The sequence below is a fragment of the Polypterus senegalus genome, chromosome 16, assembly GCF_016835505.1.
Source record: "Polypterus senegalus isolate Bchr_013 chromosome 16, ASM1683550v1, whole genome shotgun sequence".
NCBI lineage: Eukaryota > Metazoa > Chordata > Cladistia > Polypteriformes > Polypteridae > Polypterus > Polypterus senegalus.
Genome location: NC_053169.1, coordinates 30,346,788 through 30,372,615, shown reverse-complemented (window position 1 = coordinate 30,372,615; position 25,828 = coordinate 30,346,788). Strand labels below are relative to the sequence as shown.

Here is a 25,828-nt window from a genome sequence, read left to right as displayed (position 1 = left end):
CCAGGTCTCCTAACTGCGAGGCAGCAGCGCTACCACTGCGCCACCGTGCCGCCGAATTACTCTTTTAGACTCTGAATAGTAGAAGCCTATGTTAGTCAGAACCGAGGAAGAAGTATTTTCAAGGAAAAGTACAATTAGTTTGGACTAGTAGCATGTAATCTAATAGATATATTCATTTATGCTGTGTACTACATGCTGCATAATGCTGCTGTAATTAAAATGCATAGATGTAAAGTTCTGAATTGAAACTGATGGTCAAGGGTTGAATACACAAACGTCCTGAGGATTAAGAGAAATAAATATAATATATGCAGAAATTCTCACATGAAAACAGAGCCACAGCTGTTATTTTTCAACCTTAAAAACACTGCCAGCAATGTAAGCAATCTAGAGAAAATCAGAGATAAAAGAGCCAGTATTACAATATTCTTAAGTATTGTGTCATAACAATAAAGTACAGCTTACCAGTTTACTAACTGAATGATATCACTGAGTTCCCTTTATGGAAAGAGAAACAAAATGGCTTACATAATCTGCTAAGAGTTTCAAGTTAAAGTTCTGATCTTGTTCAAAACCAGTTTTGAAATACTCTAATGGTTGCTTTATACTCCATAATGCTGTATAACCTTTGTAATACAGTTAACATAAAGATACAGTGGATTGGCTCCAGCAGATCCCGTGAACCTGTAGTTAGGATATAGCGGGTTGGATAATGGATGGACCCCTTCACCTTCTGCACTTTTATTGTCTTGCAGTTTTTATTTTAAGGAGATAAATTTGCTATTTCTGCCTAACAATTAACACTGAATCACCCACAATGACAAAATAAAAACATGTTTTCAGAAAGGTTTTGCAAATGTATTAAAAAATCAAAAACTGAAATCTCTCATTTAAATAAGTATGCAGACCCTTTGCTGTGGCACTCCAAATGGTGGTCAGAAACATCCTGTTTGCTTTAATTCTCCTTGAGATGGATTTAGATCTTGATTGAAGTCCACCTGTGGCAAATTGAATTGATTGGACATCATTTAGAAAGGCACACACCCGTGTATGTCAGGACCAACAATTCACACTGCATGTCAGGTCAACCACTAAACCATGAAATCCAAGGAATTCTCTGTAGACTTCCATAATAAAACTGTGGTGTGACATAGATCAGGGCTAAAGCTTTGTGTGTTCCCAGCACATTTGTAATTTTGAAAAGAAAAAAGTTTAGAACCACAAGGATGTTTCCTGAAGTTGGCCATCTAGCCAAACTGAGTAAACTAGCAAGAAGGGCTTTGGTCAGAGAGGTGACCAAGAACCCAATGGTCACTCCGACAGATCTTCAGAAGTCTTCTGTTGAGATGGGATAACCTAGTGGAAGGATGACCATCACCGCAGCACTCCCATCAATAATGAGTTTATGGTAGGTTAGGTAGACAAAAGCCACTCTTGCATAAATGGCATATGACAGTTTAAAGGACTTTGAGAGCATGAGGAGAAATATTCTCTGATCTGATGAGACAAAAATGTAACTTTATGGGCTGAACTCCAAGCACTGTGTCTGTTGAAGAACAGACAATTGCCTAATACCATTCCTGTGATGAAGCATGGTCATGAGAACATCATGCAATGGGGGTGATTTTCAGCAGCAAAGACAAGGAGACTAGTCAGAATTGAGGGAAAGAACCAAACGTAGAATGGTTCAGGAATAAAATCTGCTCCAGAATGCACACAACCTCAGACTGGGGCAATGGTTCACCTTTCTGCAGAGCAGTGACCCAAAGCATAAAGCAAAGATGATGCTGGAGTGACTTCAGGAGAAGTTACTTACTGTCTTTGAGTGGCCAAGCCACAATCCAGAATTAAACCCAATAGAACATTTATGGAAAGACCTGAAGATGGCAGTTTATAGACACTTCCTTTCTAACAGTACTTGAGAGGTTCTGCCAGGAAAATGGGATAAACTCCAGGAGTGCAGAGCTTGTAGAGACATACCTAACAAGACTCCAAGTTGTAATTTCTGCCAAAGAATGTGAGGTTAAAATTTTAGATTTTTGTTCAACTTTTTGAAAATATGTTTTTACTTTTTTACATTATGGTTTACTGAATATCAATCGATGGGCAAAAATGGCAAATTTATCTATTTAAAATGAAATCTGCAACACAATAATGTGCAAGAAATGAAGGGATCTAAATACTTTCTTAATCCGCTGTGTACTCAATAAGCAGGCATGCCATTTAGATCCTCACTTCTGTGTTTTTAGGGCTTGCTAAAATATTTTAGAAAAAGTATAATTTAAAGCATGATTTGCAAAGACCAAGTGCAGTATATGAATAATTGTAGAAAATATCGTAATGTTTAAAAATTAGCCCTTGAACATTTTAGAGAAATTAGGTGGACATTTGGAATAAAACAGGTGGATGGATCTGACAAGCTTTGTTGCACTGAATATTTACATTTATTTATTTGTCTGGCACCTTTATCAAAGGTGACTTACAACATTTGGTTACATTTCATGTTTGGTTTTCCAACTGGAGCACAGGCAGGTCAAGTGACTTGCTCAGGGTCACACAGTGTCAGTAGTGGGATTTGAACCTACAGCCTCAGGGTTTGAAGTCGAGGACCTTAACTTCTACACATCTCTGCCCCACAGTGAATGGCCTGTTCTTGTCAAAATGTTTATGATTTTATAAAAATCAATAAAATATATTAAGATAGTGGAGCTAAGATGATTTGATGATGCATTATCAGATAATATTTATTCATTAGAATAACAAGTCAAAGGAAGCAAATGTTTTTATGGCTGTGAACTGAAAAGAAGAAAACGATCAGCCAATGATATTTATTTTCATTGGCCATTTACTGGCAGACTTTTTCCTTCACTCCAAGAGCAAAGCAAATATTTGGGTTATTATCAAAATTTGCTTACTTGTTAAATTACGGATACTATACTATTTTATAACTGTTGTAATGAACACTGTATATATAGTATGTTTGTGTTACCTTTTTATTGCTTCTTTTATCCCTTTTTATGTGGTTGCTTTTTATCTGACTCTCTGAATTAAGTTCATGTGAAAGTAAATGCACAGCATCAAGCTACATAGCTGTCATTTTACTCAGAGCTTATCAATACAGACAGGTTTGTCTTATGTTTTAAGCATTTGAAAGGTGCTATATAATTAAAATGTATTATTATCATTATTTTGGCATTTCTTAAAAACTATAGAACTAAAAATGCTAAACACTGATTTTTGTCTTGCAATGAGCATATTCAGACTTTTTTTAACATCTTGTTGTTTGCAGTATTTTAAGAGATCCAGCCTTAAATGCTCTGTGTTTTCTCTCTGTCCCCATAGTTGTGCAAGGGTCCATTGAGCATTAAGAGGATAGGCTGGCACTTAAATTCCGGGTCAAAGTCTTTCACATGTCACTTTAATATCAGTTAACAGTATCAGGCTGGCAGCCTGTTTTCTCATTACATACAAGAACATTTAAACAATTTTTAATTTTACATTAATTTCTGCAGATGTAAATAAAAGATATTTGTCTACTTACCGTGTAGACTTTATGCCCAATTTGTTCTTTTGCTGCACTTACAGTTAGGTCCATAAATATTTGGACAGAGATAACTTTTTTCTAATTTTGGTTCTGTACATTACCACAATGAATTTTAAATGAAATGACTCAGATGTAGTTTAAGTGCAGACTTTCAGCTTTAATTCAGTGGGTTGAACAAAACGATTGCATAAAAATGTGAGGCAACTAAAGCATTTTTAAACACAATCCCTTCAAATTTAAATTTGATGGTGTATTTTTTCACTCCTAATATGTAGTCTACCATTTGACTTGTATGTTTTATTGTTTCCAAATTTAATGAAAAAAAGGTTTGAACCAAGCATGTGTTCGCTGTTTACCTTCTTTTTTGTGATTTTGTGGAATTTGTGCCTTTTTAAACAAGAAGACAATTCCAGGTGTTTAGTGTGAGTTTCTCAGCCCACTGGCATAAGGGTAATTTCTTTAAAAATACCTTCAAATCCCATTTCTATTAGTTGTTTGCTTTATTGTGAGACTCAGGGACTCCATTTTTGATACATATGTGAGCAATACTGGAGCACCACAGGGAACAGTCCTGACACCTTTTTTTCTTTACTCTGTACACTTCAGACTATAAATATAACATCCAATCATGTCACTTGCAGAACTTCTCAGATGATTCTGCACTTATGGGGTGTAATGATAAAGGGGATGAGACAGGTGGAGAACTTTGTTTCTTGGTGCAGAGAACGTTCTATGCAACTTAACATCAGCAAAACCAAGGAACTGCTTATTGACTTTTCCCACACCAAAGATTTTTATGGCCTGTCACTATTCAAAGAGTGGATGTAGAGGTGGTGTACTTCTACAGGTACTAGGGGGGTCCACATCAGTGGCAGATGGGACTGGTCTTGTAACGCAGAGGACTTGTATATGGAACAGTTCTGCACATCGTCTCTCAGTTTATGTGAACGTGCTGCACATCCTCTCTCTGACGCAGTTGCATTAAAGACATTCAGCAGAAGTGTGGCCGGAAATGCTAAGGGGGCTTCTTACTACCAACGGCAACACAAGGGGCAGTCAAAAAGTTCCCAGAATGGTGATATAGTGGGAGAGTGAGAGATCAGGTTACACACACATTGTTGTGGTGGGAGGCGCAGCACATCTGTAGACCAGTTACAACAGGTCTGGATTGGGTTCGGCATGTAGTATTGTTTTAATTACCGTTTAAGTTAGATGTGTGCACAGTCATTTGGTGCCATGTCACAGTTCAAACAACGGGCTAACATCGAGTTCATGTGCAAATTGGGTAGTGCCACTAGCGTATCTGAAGCTGATATTTCCAATTTGAACACTACAAGGCCGTGTTCTACCACTTTATATGTCAGTACATGAGAACAGTGTAATTATTCCCATCAGATGTATACCTCATATACTACTCCGTATTATAAAACACATGGAAATGCTTGGTAACTACAATAGTCTATGTGTTTAACTTGCACTCCCATGTTAGTAAAATTAAAATAAATGAAAGCTTTAAAAAAAAGGCATGATGGATAAATGTATTAATCTACTTGTCCCCAGAGGGAGGTTTAGATTTTTACAGAGGCTATTTATACAAATAAATGGATAAATATACGGTACATGCACACTATGCTCTGAACACATATCAGAACGGCTAAAAAGAAAGAAAACTTCTGATTTGGCAGTCACAGTTACAGTGAAGCATTTTCCAGACATACAAGGGGTTTATTTTTGTGACAGTCTACAGAAACAAGATATTCATGTTCCTAGCAAGCCTTGGACTTAAACCACATTGTGCCTGAAAACTGTCAAAACATAATGCATGGCTGATGTTTTCAGCTCCAGTATTGACATTGTGTTAACACTTTAGACTTTTGATAATATTGTTTTGATCATTTTTTTCTAATACAATAAATCCTAAGTTTTGTTGAAAACATTAATGAAATATGGCCAAACGTACAGAACTGCAAGGAGCTCAAGTCTGTCTCAGCAAAAAATGATACATGGCAAGAAATAATGGTGTTTCAGAGCAAACTTGTGCAAACATCCACACTAGCCTTACATAATGCCAATTTGGAGTGAGTTTTTAGCCATCCTAACGCCATGTCTTTGGGTATTTTGGAGGAAGAGAAAATTTCCACAGAGATGGCAGAAGAAAAGAACTAGATAGAACTCCTGACGGTTAAACAAGCTGATTGTTGTGTGTCTCCACCACTCCTACCCAAGTGCAGAAGACTACTTTGAAATTCCATTAATCAAAAACCAAATTTTCTCATAACTCATTAGATTTCTTTCTTTTAAACAAACTTACTAGAGGAAATGGGACATTTCAGTTGGGCACACAGAACAGCATAATAAAGCAGTCCTTTGGGAAATTTATTTAATAGGAAACTCTTCTGAATAGATTTGGCAGAAGATTCCAAATGGTGACTATTAAGTTTATAATTAAATTAGCTTAGTTAAATTCTTGTATACAGTAAAGCTGATGTAATTAACTGAATTGTAATCATTATTGTACTATTAATTTAACATGGATTTCCACACAGTGTCTGTATGATGTGTAGTTTATAGGCTTTTAACAATAGGATCAGGGTACCATATTCTGTTTCAGGCAGTGTTTATTATTTTTATTCTTGCAGAGACTATCTCACCTACTGTTTATCAAATGAGAAAAATAATACTTTTACCCGTTTACTAAATGCACTTTTATTAATGTAAACCAAAACTGTTTGCTGGCTTGTAAGGGAGTGTTTTTAGTGGTTCAGAGTTGCAAAAGTTTTGCGTTGATTTCAAATATGAGTTTAGCAATTAGACTATGATTATATTAGTCATTTAATTTAATAATTAGAATATAATGGGAGGGCGGCACGGCGGCGCAGTGGTAGCGCTGCTGCCTCGCAGTTAGGAGACCCGGATTCGCTTCCCGGGTCCTCCCTGCGTGGAGTTTGCATGTTCTCCCCGTGTCTGCGTGGGTTTCCTCCGGGCGCTCCGGTTTCCTCCCACGTTCCAAGGACATGCAGGTTAGGTGGATTGGCGATTCTACATTGGCCCTAGTGTGTGCTTGGTGTGTGTGTGTGTGTGTGTCCTGTGGTGGGTTGGCACCCTGCCCAGGATTGGTTCCTGCCTTGTGCCCTGTGTTGGCTGGGATTGGCTCCAGCAGACCCCTGTGACCCTGTATTCGGATTCAGCGGGTTAGAAAATGGATGGATGGATGGATGGATGGAATATAATGGAGTTATTGTATAAGCACTGCAATGATGGCTTTGAACATTTGTGGTTCTACAGTATGTTTTTGACATCTTTTTTTTTTCTTTCTTCACACTAATGCATCTATAAATATTTCTTACTTTCAGAATGCTCTGTATTGGGCCATGTAGTGATCTGTCACAAAGTGTCAGCTCCTACAAGGAGAAGAATAAGTGGTGAAAAACGACATAGCTACTCAATGCAGGAAGTAGACAGGGAGACATCCTACCTTATAAGCAATGCACTATATTCCAAACATCCATCCATCCATTATCCAACCCGCTATATCCTAACTACAGGGTCAAGGGGGTCTGCTGGAGCCAATCCCAGCCAACACAGGGCTCAAGGCAGGAAACAAACCCCGGGCAGGGCGCCAGTCCACCACAGATATTCCAAACAGCTTTATTAAATTATTTTGAAAAACACTGAATGATGCTGAAATCATTCACACAGTAGCATCTTGTCTTAAAGTGTTGTGTTTTATTGTTGGGTTTGAGAGATTGTTGAGACTGTTACAGTGCAGTCTGCCTCCATTTTACTTGATCATGATTTAAGGCAATTTATTCCATTCTTTTGACTGATAAACTCAATATAGTAATTCTAGTACTGTATTTTTGTTGCACTAATGTCTGAACAAGTGTTATATGCTGGGGTGATTTCTCTTCAACTGCATTTTTAAATATCTCTGCAGATCAAGAATGTTCTGAACTCTGCCAGACTGCTGGGTGATGCAAGCGTCTCATTCACTGAGAATTGTGTGGTTGGCATTGAGGCAAACACGGACAGAATCAACAAATTAATGAGTGAATCTCTGATGTTGGTGACTGCTCTTAACCCCCATATAGGTAAGTTATATATTAAATAATAAAAAGTATTACTTATCTCAGGATATGTCCACACTACTATGTCTTCATTTAAAAATATAGACATTAGTCTCAGTTTTCTGCTTTCATCCACACTTCCCTGGTGTTTGTAACCACCCCATTGAAAATACTCTTTAAGGCCGTATACTTGTGAAAATACTGGCTCAGCGTTGTAAAGTGAATGTTGAAGACATATCCCTCTGAAAACTAAGACTCTATTTGAGCTCTTATTTGTTGGTTCTTATTACGTGGTCCTTTCCTGTGTGGATCCTGCTCATTACAACGTCTCGTTTCATAGCTGCTCGTCCTTCACAGAAGAAAACCATATTCCACTGTAGCAGACATAAATAAGTTGTTTTCTTTGCCTCTTGCTATGTTTTTAATTTGTATGCATCTAAGTTGAATTTTGTATAATTTGAATGGTGCATAATTTAGCAATCATTATGGTTTTGTGATAAATCCTGTGGTCAGAGGCATTACCTTCCCTTGAAAGATTTTTCTGCTGATGCCCACATGCCCAGTGTAGGCAAAATGGCTCAGACATATGCATTTTTGATCATTTCATTGTGGGTAAAGATAATCTTGTAAATAAATAATGGAAAAATGTAGTATGGGCAAAGATCGGTTTTATTTAAAAAATTTTAAATGAAAACATAGAGTGCATGTAGCCTTATTATCACCTATTAAAGTAATACATCAATGTTAGTGCCAGGTGATGCATTGTTTGGTTGCTGTGCTCACAGTTACAATAATATTTGATTTATAGCTGATTTAACGTTAAAGTGTCCAGAGTTTCAATAGATTATTTGGTACAGTTGTGAATTTAACTTTAACTAGCATATTATGGCAGTTAGAGTTTCAATATGTTGTGATGGCTTGTGAACATAATCGTCTTTTGAAATAGAACTGTGGGCTGTTGTGCTAATCATATCTAGCAAATCTGTGGGAATCGTCACCTAAAGAGACTCTTTTGCTCTGATTTTACCTGATTGGTTTTGTCTAGGACAGTCTTTCCCAAACTCGGTCCTGGGGACCCACTGAGGCTGCAGGCTTTTGTTCCAACCAGATTCCTAATCGGTGACAACTCATGATAACACTGATCTCATTTAATTAGCTGGTATTATTTTCCTTTTATTCGACATTCAGAGAAGCACAGCAGCGTGATTTTTAGATTTAGAAGACATTTAGAAATATTTCTGTTTTTGCTATAGATTTAAATGCTTAATTCTCTTTTGTTGATTTCATTTTATTTTGCCCTTTCTCTGTGCAGTTTCTCCCCTTCGTTGTATCTTATTAATGACATTTAAAAATGAGCAGAGCAGACATGCTGGCAAACAACACTGAATAATCAAAGGCTGCAACTACATTAGCATCAGACCCACTAATTAGTAAATAATGGATTAATTAAACAATTAGAACACCAAGAAAAGTAGAATGAAAATCAAGATGAAAATATTGTTAAAAGGAAATAATACATTATTCCCATATAACTGCTTGGTACATTTTAATATATATATACCAAACTTAGTTTTCAAATTCCTGTATTGTTCCCAAAACAGAGAACTTAATTAGCCCAGGAGTCCAATTAAAAACAGAAGCTGCTTGGAACAAAAACCTGCAGCCATAGTGTGCCACCGGGACCGAGGCTGGGAAACACTGGTCTAGGACACTGGAGTTTAAAAAGGTACACTTGTAGAGAATTACCCGAAGCTCACCAACTGTAAAGAATAGGAAACTGCCAACCTGAAACAAAGGCTACCACTTCACAATGGGATCACCTCCTTACTTTGCTTTGTCTCACTTCATCCTGGTCTCATCCTAGTTTATGGCATCTGTTCCATTATAGATCTTTTGAAGAAAAACGCACTATTAAAGGAATCTTTTGACTTAAATTGAACTAAGAAATCAGATTTTTTATTATTTTTTTTTTTTAATAATTTTTGGGTGACATCTTCCCTTGCATTTAGAGATAGCCTTTAGTATAGGATTCTCTGCAGCAGCACTAATGTTAGTAGTGTGCCATCTGTTGGAATGCAGAATAAATGCATTCATTTTTGCAAGTACCAATAAAATGCATTGCTCTTCTGTATTCCCACTGATGACACACCTCAAATGGTAATATTGCTACATTAATTTGTATGCCCATTTAGATGATTTGGGCTCCACTGGATATGATGGAAAAAGCAAAAAAAGAAAACAGAAACTCCAAATAATTATCCTCAGTGTATTGATATGTGGCAACAAAAATATTGCAGTACATTACTGTTTGTTCCACCACTTCCCACCCACACGTTACTAACAAGTAGTAAATATTTATGTAGAACCCGTTATTTATCTAGGAGTGACTTGATTTTCTCTAGCACCGCTGATTTTGTTTTTAAGGATTTGAAGAGATCAGTGGTATGAAGTGGTGTACCTATGGAATAAAGACCTGTTTCATGGTTTCTTCTGCAATCTCTGATGACCAGTTTAAGATTGTTTAACTTTTTCTTGATAGATAGATAGATAGATAGATAGATAGATAGATAGATAGATAGATAGATAGATAGATAGATAGATAGATAGATAGATACTTTAATACTTTGTGGCTTGTGCTTTGCTGTTGATAGTGGCACATTTAAAATATTATATAAATAAGCATATTGCTCACATAATTTTTCTTGTTATTTTTTAGATTATAGACAGGCGCCCATGGAGTTAAAAATAACTGAAAAAATGTGTTTAGCAGTGGAAATACAACAGTAATATACACTTTGGTAGAGCAATATGTAGTATATATTGCAGAACTGAATTCTGTAGTCTTCTGTTGATGGCATCTATACTAATAAAAGGCAAAGCCCTGACTGACTGACTGACTCATCACTAATTCTCCAACTTCCCATGTAGGTAGAAGGCTGAAATTTGACAGGCTCATTCCTTACAGCTTACTTGCAAAATGTAAGCAGGTTTCATTTCGAAATTCTACGCATAACGGTCATAACTGATTCCTACTTACGTACATATAAACGGCCATAGCCTGCAGCTCGGTCGCCGTGTGAGGCGGAGTTGCGTCCCCCATCACCACACCTCACACGTAGTTGGCTGCCTGCCCATATAAGGCCATCTGTCAGCAGCAATCCAATAGACACGCTGCCGCTACGAAACGTTTGTCATGCCTAAGACGAATACGATATTTGCGAGATACAAGTTTACTGAGAGGACGCAGGGTATAAACGAGACTTTTGACCACTTTGTAACAGAGTTAAAATTGCTGTAGAAGGACTGTGCTTATGCAAACGAAGATGAGATGGTCAGGGATAGAATAGTGGTTGGCACAAACTCAGCGAAAGTGCGAGAGAAACTTTTAAGTGCCGGGTCTGAGCTAACATTTAATAAAGCCGTGGACATCGCAAGATCGCATGAGATAGCACAAGCACAGCTGAGAACCTTCGATGCATGTACTCCGAGCGGTTCATGTGAACTAACTGTGAATGCACTACACAGACAAAAAGCAAGAGCTCCAAAGAGCGCTGAACAAAAAACGCATTACACAATTGAGAAGGCAGCAAAAGAATATGAAGCGTGTGATGCATACAGGCATATTTATAAATTCAGCTACTGCAGAAACAAAGCACACGGTGGAAAAAGTCAATGTCCATCTAAAGGAAGACAGTGTAAAAAATGTGGTAAATTGAACCACTTCGCTAAAGTTTGCAGGACTGGGAAAGGTAAACCCGTGCATGCAGCGTGTGATATCTCAGATAAAGAGGAAGACGAGCTGTTTATTGATACAGTAAGAAAGGAACAACCCTCAGAAGCTGAACAAGCCTTTGTAGACATATCAATAGGAAAGCATGGTGTAAAGCTTAAGTTTAAATTAAGTTCATAGACACGCTGCCGCTAAATATTCACAGGTAAATCCACAACTTAATACCGGGAATGCCTGTTAAACATCTTAGATTCACGAGTACCGATTTGGGTAGTGATCACTTCGATGAATGAAACCTGTTATCTTTACAATGGTTGACAAACACGGAATGTAACCTGAACACAACACATCCTCCAAATACGAACCTGATTGAAAGAAATAATGATAATCAAATCCTTGATGACAGCAACACTCATAACAGTCACAAAACAATTACTTGACAATCATGTTACGTTATTTTTAAAATGTTTCCTTTTCTTTTTCATAACTTCTTTAACACACTACTTCTCCGCTGCGAAGCGCAAGTATTTTGCTAGTTACAAATAAAGCTACAAAGTGAATTATGTTAAAATAAAGCAAAACCACCAATATAACATTTTAGTACCATACTGATTCCTAATAATATCTGTTTTAACAGACTGAGAGAATTTGAAGATTATTTATTGGTAATAACATTAAGTGTCCGTGTCTGTTTTTAGCCTTTGGAAAGCTTACTGTACTCAGTCCAATTAAATTCCATTTTTTTCGTATTAGCCAAACTTTTACATAAGAGCTGTATAGTAATTACAAATATAGTGTAAGTAAAACAAATGGAATATAAATTAAAAATAATTTTTTTAAACATTAACAGAAATATATAATGCAATATATGCAAAAAAATGTTTATAAAAGGTGTCACTAAGTACAGATTACAACTGTCCAAGACCAGCTGCATTCAGAAACAGATCATTCTGTAGGCATATAATGATTGTTTCATTTGAAGAGAATACCCTTGAAAACGTCCACCATATCTGACAGTGGCATTCTCATGAGTGCCAGACTACGTGTTACCACAGACTCCAAGAAGAGAAAGAAATTGGAAATGACAGTAATTGTGATATCAAAACATTTACTGTGATTAATTAAAGGAGGGGATTGATATTAAAAACCTAACATATACACTACCAAGAGTGCACCATGATAAAGTAATGAGTCTTCAGCTCTGAATTTAACGCTGAGAACAATGGGTCCTCTCTAATATTGACAGGCAGCGTGGCCGTGATATGTGTCAGAATGTTCTAATCGTACTTAAAATCACATCACTTACCTGGACTCAATTATACACCTGCATTCTAACTTGGAAAATTGGCCTTGGCGGCAAATATAAAATACTCCTACTTTTCATTTGAAGAAAAATCAAAGGAGTGGAAATATTGCAAAGTAAGGATTTTTTTCAAAATAAGTGTCTTGTAATATCCAAGCTTTTAAAGATTACACCAAGTGTAAAGAAACCAATTATTTGAAGATGTAGTGTAATTAAATAATGCTGAAAAGATCTCCCCTTTTACATTTAAAGGCGATTATGCAGAAAAGGTGCACAGTAAGTAGGTCATTTATGTCAATAGAAACACTTCAATTGAATTTACAGATTTTTTTATGAATTGCACTCATAGCAACCATCTTAATGGGCAATCTGTTTTTACAAGGACTGGCAATCCTTTGCTTGCAGGAAAGCTGAACTCCATGCAACAGACAGATATAGTAGAGCATGGCAAGCTATTTACTGTAGATGACAGAAAGTTTGGAGGTAGCACGGAAGAGACAAGATACTAAATAGTTTAATGTTCATGCAGGCAATTAAATAACACCGTTTAAAATATTTGTAACAAGCACCAACACTGCAGCATTAAAGTTTCAGTACATTATGTTCCACTAGTAATTTTAAACAATGCGTACTGATCATTTGTTATTACTTATCCTTATAGTCAATGGGAAAAACTGTCTCTGATGGGAAGTGCAACTGAGGATGCACTGATGAAATGGCTTACCAGAGGGCAGAACGAAAAAGTGTCAATCAACTTGATGATAGACTCATCTCTCTTCTGACAGTGGACAGAATAAATAGTCTTGAGTGGTTTGAGATCTGTGCCGTTCATTTTGGAGGCAATTCAAAATAATTCCCTGAAGTAATTCACAGTCTTGAGATGTCGGGATACCGTAGCACACAGTCATGAAACGTGTTATAGTATTCTCAGTGGTGCGTTGTTAAACATTCTCAGCTGCTTTAAATCTCACTCCAAAGCTCTTTGACCTTTTCTGAAAGAATTGCCCCTTCTGAACCTCCCAGACAATTTGAGTTTTGTGGAAAGACAATGAGAGGGATTTGGTGATCTGCACTCCCAAGAATCTAAAGCTGATGTCTGTCTCAGTTGGAGAACTGTTGATGTAAAGTGGGGTGTTACTGCCTATAGGAAAAACAAAGCCAATTGTAATCACCTTTATATTTTTGATGTTCAGGGAGAGATTGTTGTCATGGCACCACGTAAACACTTCCTGAACGTCCCACCTGTGGATGACTTCATCATTGCTGCTAGTGAGACTGATCGGTGGTGATATGTTTGTAGCCTCCATGATATTGTTGCCCTCACGTCTTGCTACGCAGTCATAGGTACGGAGGCTGTATAACAGTGAGCTAAGGCAGTAGCCCTGCACGTACACCAGTGCTGGAAACCACAGTCGATGAATACCTGTTTCCTGTTCTCTGTGTTTGGGGCCTGTTTGTTAGGAAATCAAATGCCTAGCTGCAGAGTGTGACTGAGCTGCACACCCAGCTGAAGACTGCAGGCTGAGATCTCTGAGCATTAGCACCTGGTAAGATGGAATAATGGTGTTAAAAACAAAGCTGTAGTTGATAAACAGCATCCTACATAGTTTTTTTTTTTTTCTTATGCCTCAAAGCAATGTGCAGGGCAAGTGAAATGGCATCATCCACAGATCTGTTTCACCACAATACATACTGTAATTAACCTAATGTAGTAGGGAAGTTCAGACTGATAGAGGTCATGACCAACTTTTCCAGACATTTCATCACTGCAGAGATTAAAGTGATGGTTCAGTGATATTTTAGGCAGGAAACAGCAGATTTCATTAGTACAGGCAGAACTGCAGTTTTCTTAAGCACCTAGAGCAGTGCTCCGCAACCTTTTCTCACCTACGACACACCAAAGTTCTTCCTAGAATTCCGGTGCATGTCAAAAGCTAAAATATATAGCAGTGGCATAGCTAGGGCGGGGGGGCGTCAAATTTTTCACCGGCCTGGACAACATGAACTCCAATTTATTTTTCAGCTTTAGGGCGTCAAATTTTTTACCGCCCTGGGCAACGTGATCTCCAGCTACGCCACTGATATCTAGATATTAATTTAATACACAAATTTTACAATAAATTTGCATTTTTTATTATAAGTATACATTTATTATAAGTATACATACATAAAAACTATGCTATATTTACTTTTATGCAATCTTAATAATTATTATAACATAATGACTGATTAATGTGATACCTGCGCTTGTTTCAATGAACACAAAAGTTTTATATTCAGCTCAATATTTGGCAGCGCAACCCGAAGTTCTTGGTCAAGATCTTTTAAGCATGACTGCTTATCATTTTTAATTAACACAAGAGTTGAAAAACTTTGCTCACATGAATATGTCGTCGAAAATGGAAGTAGTGTTAGGATGGCCTTGTCGGAAATGCGAGGATATTCTTTCTTAACGGAAATCCAGAAAACATCTAATGGAACTTCGGCAAAATGAAGTTTTAACATCCCGTCATTACTAATTCTATAAATTCCTCTTGAATTTGCAGTGACAGTGCTTCCGTAGAATTTATTGCATTGGTTGCAAAAGGATTTCAAATCCAATCATATTGTTCCGTATTAATAAAATAAAAATAGTGATCAAATTTCTCCTGAAGCATACTTAAATGGTGTTGGGCCAAATCCACAATTAATTGCTTGTTTTCATCGTACAATGGTTGGTCCTTTGGTACATTTCTAAACATCCTTTTTGCAACTCTTCCTGCCAAAGTTCGAGTTTTTTTTCAGAGCACATCAATATATTCTAATTCCATCCTTGCATTTTTTTATTAAGTTCATTCAGATGCTCGAATATATCAGTCATGTATGCAAGTTTGGCTATCCAGTAATCATAACTGAGGCACTGGTATAGTTCGGGCATATTTTGATCTAAAAGAAACTCACACACCTCGTAGCGAAGCTCAAACAATCTAGCCAAAACTTTGCCTCGGGATAGCCAACGAACTTCAGTATAAAACAATAAGGATTCATATTCGGCTCCCATTTCTGCACAGAGTATTCCAAAGATTTGCGAATTTAGGGCTCTTGATTTAATTATGTTTATGATTTTAATGCATTCATTCATCGTGTTCAAAAGTTCCCTTTGGCAAATTCTTGACCATCAATGCTTCTCAATGTATGCAGCAGTGTGTAATTTGTATTATCGGATTTTTTTGTTTTACACAGGAGACAAAACCTTTTTTACTACCCGTCATTGCCGCAGCACCATCCTTGCAAATAGCAATGCAATTGCTCCATTGAATCTATACTAATAAAAGGCAAAGCCCTCACTCACTCACTCACTCACTCACTCATCACTAATTCTCCAACTTCCCGTGTGGGTGGAAGGCTGAAATTTGGCAGGTTCATTCCTTACAGCTTCCTTACAAAAGTTGGGCAGGTTTTATATCGAAATTCTACGCGTAATGGTCATAACTGGAAGCAGTTTTTCTCCATTTACTGTAATGGAGATGAGCTTAACGCCGTGGGGGCGGAGTTTCGTGTGACATCATCACGCCTCCCACGTAATCACGCAGTACATAGAAAACCAGGAAGACCTCAAAAAAGCGCTCAAGAAAACATGCATTATATAATTGAGAAGGCAGCGAAACAATAAGAAGCGAGCGAGTGACATATACAACCATATTCATGAGTTCTGCTACTTCGGAAACAAAGCACAATGTAAACCTACACTTTAAATTAAGTTCATAGACAGGCTGCCGCTGGCGTTTGTAATTTAGTGCCTGCCCATATAAGGCCGTCCGTCAGCGGCAATCCAATAGCAAACTGCCACGGGTAAATATTCACGGGTGAAGGACTGTGCTTATGGAGAGGAAGATGAGATGGTCAGGGTGGTGTTTGACACAAACTCAGCGAAACTGCGAGAGAAAGTTTTAAGTGCCAGGACTAAGGTAACATTAAATAAAGCTATGGACATAGCACGAGATGGCACCAGCACAGCTGGGAACCTTCGATGCATGTACACCGAGTGGCTCACGTGAACTGACGCAGTGCACAGATAAAAAGCAACAGTTCCAAAGAGCTGAACAAAACCGAATTACACAATTGAAAAGGCAGCAAAAATATGAAGCGTCTGACAAGCATATTCATAAATGCAGCTACTGTGGAAACAAAGCACACGGTGGAAAAAGTCAATGTCCCGCTAAAGGAAGACAGTGTAAAAAACCCGTGCATGCAGTGTGTCAGGTCTCAGATAAAGAAGACGAACTGTTTATTGATGCAGTAAGAAACGAATCGATGAATGAAACCTGTCATCTTTACAACGATTGACAAACACGGAATGTAACTTGAACACAACACATCCTACAAATACGAACCTGATTGAAAGAAATAATGATAATCAAATCCTTGATGACAGCAACACTCAGTAACACTCACAAAACAAATACTGTATATTGACAGTCATGTTACGTTATTTTTAAAATGTTCCCTTTTCTTTTCTACCTTTTTAACACACTACTTCTCCGCTGCGTACGCTGGTATATATATATATATATATATATATATCCCGCTCTACATACTCGAATAATGGATACTTTATTCGCCATCAATGATTGTTTTGGTAAAGCCATACTCAGTGTATTCATTAGATGAACGGTAAAAAAGTAAGAGCGAGGGGAGGATGACTCATTGAGGCATGCAGGCTGTAGTGCGCGTCAACTCTATCTGAATTGCGATCACATTTGAAAAATATATCTTTTCAAGTTCTATTTAGTCCATATGTGTCAAACTCAAGGGTCAGGGCCACATCCGCCCGCATGTAATTATATCCGCCCGAGATCATTTTATATACTGTATTATTGTTATTAAAGCCCGGTATATGAAGCGCTGGTAACACAATAAACTACAGATCCCATAATGCAGCGCTTCAGCTAAAGTCTACCTTATGATGCTGCAAGTTATTGCGAAGCTAGAGTTATTGCGCACTGAGTTTGCACGGCGCTTTGGTGACTTTGAAGAACAAAAAAAGTCCGTCTACATGCGGCTCGAACCTTGTGCATGTTTGGTAGCACATATCTGTGTGAGAAGCTCTTCTCAGTGATAAAGACTAACAAAACAGCACACAGGAGTCGCCTCACTGATGAGCACCTGCAATCCATCCTGAGAATCTCCACAACACAGAACCTCACACCAAACAGAAACGAACTTGTGGCCAAAAAGATGCCAGGCGTCCAGCTCTAAAATGACATATGAGCAAAGACAACTGAATGATTTGATTTGTTATTGCACGTAAGAGCGGAGTCAACTGTTTTAACAAACAGCGTATTACACTGATACGAAATAGCTGTGTGTGTATATATGTAGATATGTATGTATATGTATATATATGTTTATATATGTGTGTGTGTATGTATGTATATATATATATATATATATATATATATATGTATTTGTGTGTATATATGTGTGTGTATGTATGTATATGTGTGTATATATGTGTGTGTATATATGTAGATATATATGTATGTATATATGTGTATATGTATAGATATGTATATATATATATATATGTTTATGTGTGTGTGTAAATATATATATATATATATATATATATATGACAACAACACTCATCACTCACAACAGTGACAAAACAATTACATTGACAATCAGGTTACGTTATTTTCAAAATGTTTCCTTTTCTTTTCATTGCTTCTTTAACACACTACTTCTCCGCTGCGAAGCGCGGGTATTTTGCTAGTATTATATATTTTGAAGAAATCATCGGTTACTCGGAAAATGGAACCTCCTTACAAAATAAATAATGTTCTTTAATAAAGTCCTCGTCAACTAAACGTACAATAGCTATCAGTTGTGCTTTATTTTTAATATCGGTTGATTCGTCGATTTGAAGCGCAAATTTTTCAGCCAATATCAGTTTTCTAATCAGTGTTCCTAAAATATCGCTTGACATGTCGTGAATACGTCTTTTAACAGTATCGGCAGACAACGAAACTTTATTCACTTCCTTAACTTCATTGGGCCCAAGCATAAGTCGAACAATTTCCATACATGCTGGTTTAATAAGTGTTTCACCAATAGTATGTGGTCTTTTCTGACGTGCAATTCATTTTGCAACATGGTAGCTAGCTTCTAAGGCCTTTTCAGAAACCGTAACGGCCGATTTCATAAATTGCTTCTGTTTATGATTTTGTTCTAAGCGCCTCTGAAAATATTGTTTGTCTTTTTTGGCGTAACTGGGATGGTTTTAATTTAGATGCCGATTTAGTTTACTGGGTGCCATTGCCTCGTTTGATAGCTGATCGCCGCAAATGATGCATTGCGGCTTTGGAGCCGTTTCGTCACCACACTACGAGAATCCATATCGAATGTAGTCTTCGTTGTTCTTCCTTTTCACAATCTTCTTTGTTTTTTTTGCAACATTTGTGCTGGGTTCTTCATCATCTGTACGTGAAAACGAATCTTTTCCACGTAAAAATTTATCCATATTTAAAGGGGTATAAAACTAAATATGAATCACACAAAGAACGTTAACCATACACAATTCAGCAACACAACTAATAGTAATGAATGATAACTACTGTCGCAAGACGAGTGAATGCGACGTAGCATGACTAATACGTCGGCTTGAATTGAATCTAAGTGGGGGCACGGAGCGCTCTGCCTATCAAAGCATACTACGCTGTTGTCTGGCGACTACGTAGGGCCTACGTCGTAGGCAACAGGCGCCAGACGATGGAATTTATTATTTCAGAGAAATGACACATAAAATTATGAAACCTTTAAAAGGCTATTTACGCGAATATTTCATTGCATGTATTCTCGTTATTGTGTTTCTATGGAGGACCGTTGAAATATTATTTAGTTAGAAAATTGTCTTATTTGACCGCGTCACACCTGTATCGGCTCAAGACACACCAGTGTGCCGTGGCACACCGGTTGCGGAGCACTGGCTTAGAGTATGGGAAAGACGCTATTTATATAAAATGTTTTATTATCTTCATTATTATTTTTATCATTACTAGGGGGCTTTGCCCCCTTTGCTCGCTTCGCTCACCAACCCCATACGCGTTAGTCATTTCCCAGATCTGCCACTTGCGACGAATCGTGCTGTGCTTTTGAATAAACACGAATATCAACTCTGTCTTTGATATCTCAGTCTTTCAAAACTATTATCGCTGACAATTCATCACATGTTGGTTTATTATATATGCGAGCGTGATCTTTTGGATTCATATAGAAATCCAAGAAAACTTCTTTGTCCGTGTTTTTCAGATACATTTTGTAAAAAGTGCGATACTTTTGGACGTATGGATTTGATTAACTCTTTCGATTCTATGTTGCATCACTTCCCTGTGATCATAAATATAAACCTGACCGGATTGTGGTTTCTTTGAAATTAAACTTGTAGTAGCTCTGTCATATCATTTATGTCCATATATTCAATCTCTCTTCGCTGTTATGTTATTTCACTGAGTAATAATTTCCATTTGTTAGTGCTAATGTGATCTTTAGTTTCAGTTTTTTTGACTTTTGAATTTTAGTACTTTCATTATCTCTAACCTGCTCTGCATGTGTCATCACGGCAACGTTTTTGAACCTCTTTATGACGTTCTACTTTGTCTTCTACTCTTTGCCTTTTCTTCTTCTACTCTCTGTGTTTTATTTACGCCCCCGCATGGACCTGTTAGGTTTTCAATTCATCTATTGGCACAAAGTCTCGTCTCGCGGGATGTGAAATTATCTCTCTGAAAATGTCTCGTCTCGTCTCTCTGAAAAAGTCTCACATCGTTGCAAGATTTTTTTATATGATACAGAGATTTCTTAAAAAATAGCAGCACCATGCATTAGCACAGGTATAAGCTGAAAATGTGTGTGAACAATTTGCAACAACTGGGTGGCATGTGCCCTTAGCATCCAAGATGAAATATTGACTGGTATGGTGGTTTTTGGTGTTTTTTGCCCAGTTTTTACCCACCTCAGCCACAGATGGTGTGGAAGAAATTTACGGACACCCCCCAACTAGGTGTCCCGTATAGGCAGGAGAAAGCGTCAATCATTCTTTTTTATTACCTTAAGTCTTGCAAGAGGTAACACCTACACTGTGAGCAACTTAATTAGCAAGGGTTACAAAGGAAAGGAGCGTCCTTTGTGCTATATTTATACAGTTCATTGATTAGATCACAATTCCAAGGAGTTCATATCTGAAAACTTTTAAAATGATTGGTTACACCCAGTTGTTAACGGGACATAATAACATTGATAACGTAAATAACCACAATTAGCCCAGTCCACTAGGTTGATTGACAGTCCTGTTAGCTTAGGAGTACGTGACTTTTTAGAAGTGTTCATTTTAATTCTGAACCATATGTTTCCTTCTAAGTTCATCAGCAGCACACTTTCCCTGAGCATAACAATACAACAATGATTATGCCTTAAAATATGACATTTTCTCTTAGGCTTTATATATTCTTTGCTATAAAGTCACTAAAAATGCCTTTTCTTAATAGCTCAGAAGATAAAAACATAAAACTCGAACACAAACCCAGCAGATAATAAAGTTGGGTTCCTTTTAACAATTACCTGTGTCACAAACTAAGTACAGTTCAAACCAGGGTGCAAATTCAACTCCTATAATAGTTGAAAGGCAACTTTGCCCACTGGAATCATCACCACCCCTTTAATTGCTTGTAATCCTTGTAGCTCAAAATGAACAGATAGGATTTCTAGCACATCTGAGAGTGACGTGGGAGGAGGGTCTTTAAGCACAGTTGGTTCTATAATCCATTATCACCTGCATTTCTTTCCACAAAAGCTGTACGTTGCCACTACCACAGTCAGTCCTGTAACTCATTTCCACAGTGTCTCTTGGCTGCTTTAATAGCCTTGAGTTCTTTTAGCAGATCAGACCTTTAGAAGTAAAAGCAGCAGGCTACTTCCTCAAGCACAAGCAAACAGCATTGCTTACCCAAGGCTTTTGGTTAGGAAAAGTGTGGACAAACCAGGAAGGGACACATAGGGTTGTGCAGAACGCGACATAATCCATCCATTTGTCCTCCACCTCCTCATCCCAAATCACAAAGGAATCTTTGAAGATGGACCAGTCAATCAACTTACAGGCTGTCCTTAAGTTATATTGGTGTTGCACAATGAGTTGAATTTAGTGACTGAACCAGCACACTTGTAGTTTTATATCCCAGTAACCCTAGCTACTCCACCATGCTACCAGCCAATTATATACAGCATCTTTTTAAGAGTCATTTCTTTAGTAAGTTGGTGAAGCAAGCTTTATATTGGTCCAATCAACCAAGCATGTTAGCCGCTGATTAACCATACTGCCCAGTCATGAAAGAGGAAATGTACAATGTTCATGTACTTAATAGAAAAGCAAGATTAACTCAAATCCTCTTTGTCAATAAGCCTACAGTATGGTCATTGTTAAAATAATTGATATTGCTGACATTAATAGTATATACTTTATTACTCTGATGTTTCCCTTGTCGAAGTAAGGCTTCCCACAATTTAGACACGTGACTTGATGAGTTTAAGTCATAGACATTTAGCAAATAATGCAATTTGGATTATGCTTATTTACTTGTAAAATAAACTAAGCTTAAAATGGAGGGTAAATAAATATAATCGGTAAGAGGATTAATAGTCCTAAGAGTTATCAAAACCAAAGTCAATAGGATATTGAAGCTATGAATACCGGTGTGTCCAGTTAAACTTTTAAGTCGTAAAATGCTAGAAGAATATAATAGCATTAAATGTACTGTAATTTTATGTAAAAGGGGCAAATTGTAAACTGCTTTGCACCAGGTTTTCTTACTTTGTTTATTTTAAAGTAACAATTTTGAATGATTGTAGTAAATGTCAATATAATTATGTTTATTAAAAGACTCTCCATTAAGACAGTAACATATACACTGTTTAGATTTATTCCAAATTCAGTATTTGGTAGTCTTTAAAAATGTAGTTAAAAGAGAAAGAGTACAGTCATTTGTTTTTGAGTCAATTTTCTGTTTGAATTGAATGTCTCAATTTCACAGGGAAGACTAAACATGACACATAGTGGAGCACAGTTACGGTTTATAAGATCACATAAGTTAAAATACTGTATGTAAGAACTCCGGCTCTTCTTTTATGTTTAGCAGAGTATGTCAAAGGAATAAGCCCATGCACTTGTGCCATGCTGGAGATTTTTAACCTAGTATAATTATGCCAGTCTAAATGCTCTGAAAATGGAACATTAAAGCAGATAGATAGATAGATAGATAGATAGATGTGAAAGGCTCTATATAATAGATAGATAGATAGATGGACGTGAAAGGTGTTATATAATAGATAGATGTGAAAGGCGCTATAATAGATAGATGAAACTTCCTTTCTTTCCTTGTCCATCTGTCCCTCCCTCGCTTCCCATATCCATAGGTGGGGAAAAGTGTCTTTTTACAGAACCTCTTTAAATAAATAAATACATAAATAGGTAAGTAAATAAACAAATACATACATACTTTGGTCTGAACAAACAAAAAAATGAAAAAGAAAGATTATTCTAAAGTGATTAAAGCACATTGTACAGAACCAAAGTGACATTGTGTAGTTATGACAGAATTATTTTCAAAAGTCAAATAGAAATTGCTTCAGTCAAAATAAAATAAAGAATACAGAAATGTTGACTTGACTGTTCCAGTAGATATGGAGGGAGGCACTGTTTTATTATAGCAGGTTCAATTACATCATTTGATTGATGTTCTAAGAACTTCAAAGAGCTTTTCATGTTATGTGTTACATGATCTATTCACCGGCTATCTGCAATATGTATGTATTAATGTATGTGTTTATATATTTATATATAAATATAATCTTTTAAATATTTGGTTTCCTTATTCTAGGCTATGACAAAGCTGCCAAGATAGCAAAAACTGCACACAAGGAAGGTTCAACTCTGAAAGAAGCTGCCATCAAGCTTGGATACCTCACGTCAGAACAGTTTGATCAGTGGGTCAAACCTCAAGATATGCTGGGCCCCAAGTAGATATAACAAAAGAAACACATGAAATTATACCTTGTATAATAAAAAAGTATGCAAATGCACCAGTAGTTAATGTTTACAGTATATTCTTTGAATGTGCTCTTGCAGTATGAATGTATCGGTTAATGAGTTCAGTACCAGCTCTACCATCTGGTTTTCTCCAATTAAATTGTTCAGCTTCTGAGGATCTGAGCTCATAATTTACCATTTGTACGGTATGTATTCACCAAAATTGCCGCTTTTATGTGTAACTCAGTCATTCTTTTACGTTTTATTTATTTTTTGCAAGGTTTTTACAGTCTTGCTTTAACACTGAGTAGCTGTAGAAGTGACTTTCAGAATGCCAAACCAAATGTTTTAAATTTCGAATTTAAGCACTTTCTTTGCTATGACAATGACATCCTTAATTGTAGGTACAGTATAAGTAAAGAACATGAAAAATCCCATAATAGCCAGTTTAGAATGTCAGTCACAGTGGTGTCAGCCCATTTTAAGCTCATATTTTTTGTAACGTCTATGGAGTACACTGAAGTTGTGATTTGCATGTCTGACCAACTAATGCAGTTATTCTGTAAGCATCCTGCTCTGCTCAGCAGCCATCAGATGTGTAGTCATACCTGCTTCGTGTTACCAGATCACCTGTGATGTTCACCTAACATTAAAGGTACCAACAAACCTCTTAGGTTCATTTGTTAATGTGTGAAAACCAGCAACACACCTTTAACCTCTTAACTGTCTGACTTGTCCGTCTTGTACCCGGTGTATTCAGTCCTAGGGACCTCTGTGGCAGAATGCTTCACTGACTGAGACGGTCTTTTATTTTCAGTCCTTTCATTCAGCCAAGTTTACCACCAATAGTGGGCTCCACTAAGCATCCCTTATGTCCTTAAGGGACCACAGCTAGACAAGGAATTATGATCCAGCATTCCATAATGCTAATAATCAGTGATGAGTGAAGCCCATATACAGGATGCAATTATCTGTCTGACTCCATAAGGCCTTTTCTCACCTGGACAAAGCTGGCAGCACTGTGAGGATTATATTTTGGGATTTCTTCAGTACCATCTAGACATCCTTTTTAAGGGGTAAACTAAGAGATATGCAGGTGGGTGAGCCTATGGAGTCCTGGATAATGGACTATCTGTCAGGCAAACTGTAGTTTGTGAGACTTGAGGAGTGTGTTTCTGATATGGATGTCAGCATCACTGGAGCACCATAAGGAACAGTCTGGACTCCTTTTCTCTTCACTCTGTACATATCAGATTAGAAATACAACACCAGGGCATGTCACTTGTAGGGATGCTTGGATAATTCTGCACTTATGGGGTGTATTGATAAGGGGGATGAAACAAAATAGTATAGGAGTCTGGTGGCGAAATTTGTTTCTTAGTGCAAAGAGCATTGTCTGCAATGTAACATCAGCAAAAGTAAGGAAGTGGTTATTGACTTTCATCACAGCATAGAACCTCTATGTCTGGCCACTATTAAGGGAGTGGATGTAGAGGTGGGGCACTCCTACATGTACTTGGGGCTCCACATCAATGACAGGTTGGACTGGTCTCATAACAGAGAAAATATATACTGTATATAAGAAAGAGCAGAGCGGGCTGTTTTTTCATTAGGAGACTGCGTTCATTTAATGTGGGAAGTGACATCGTTCACATCTTCTAAAACTCTGTGAGGGAGAGTGTGATTTTTCTACACTGGGTTGGTAACATCACTTCAAGAGAGCCAACCCCAAAATCAACAAGCTAATTAAAAGAGCAAGCTCATTTATATAAGAGGTAGTAGCAAAGGAGAGAATTTAAACAAAATTGAATGCCATTATGAACAATGCTGCACATGCTCTCTGTGACACACTGACACTGAGGACTTTCAGCCAACAAATTATTCAGCAGAAGTGTGTGAAGAAACACTACGGGGGATCCTTTATACCAACAGCCATACACTTGCTTAATTTCTCACAGTGACTGCCAAGTCAGGCATTTTCTTCCTTTTTAATCTTTTTGGCTTTATATTCAGTCTGGTGTACATTCAGGCTAAAAGTGTATAGTCATATGAAAACGTTTGGGAACCCCTCTCAGCCTGCATAATAATTTACTTTCAACAAAAAAGATAACGGTGGTATGTCTTT

The 25,828-nt window shown here is 37.3% G+C and overlaps 1 protein-coding gene across 1 annotated transcript in view; it reads left to right on the top strand.

The window, feature by feature from the left end:
- fh (fumarate hydratase) overlaps nucleotides 1–23,762 on the top strand; it is a 60,609-nt gene extending 36,847 nt beyond the window's left edge. Inside the window, exons 9-10 of the mRNA XM_039738025.1 lie at nucleotides 7,482–7,635; nucleotides 23,555–23,762. Coding sequence (XP_039593959.1) covers nucleotides 7,482–7,635; nucleotides 23,555–23,697 — 297 coding nt within the window. The 3' untranslated portion in view covers nucleotides 23,698–23,762. The remainder of the gene's footprint in view (nucleotides 1–7,481; nucleotides 7,636–23,554) is intronic.
- Nucleotides 23,763–25,828: the final 2,066 nt, after the last annotated feature.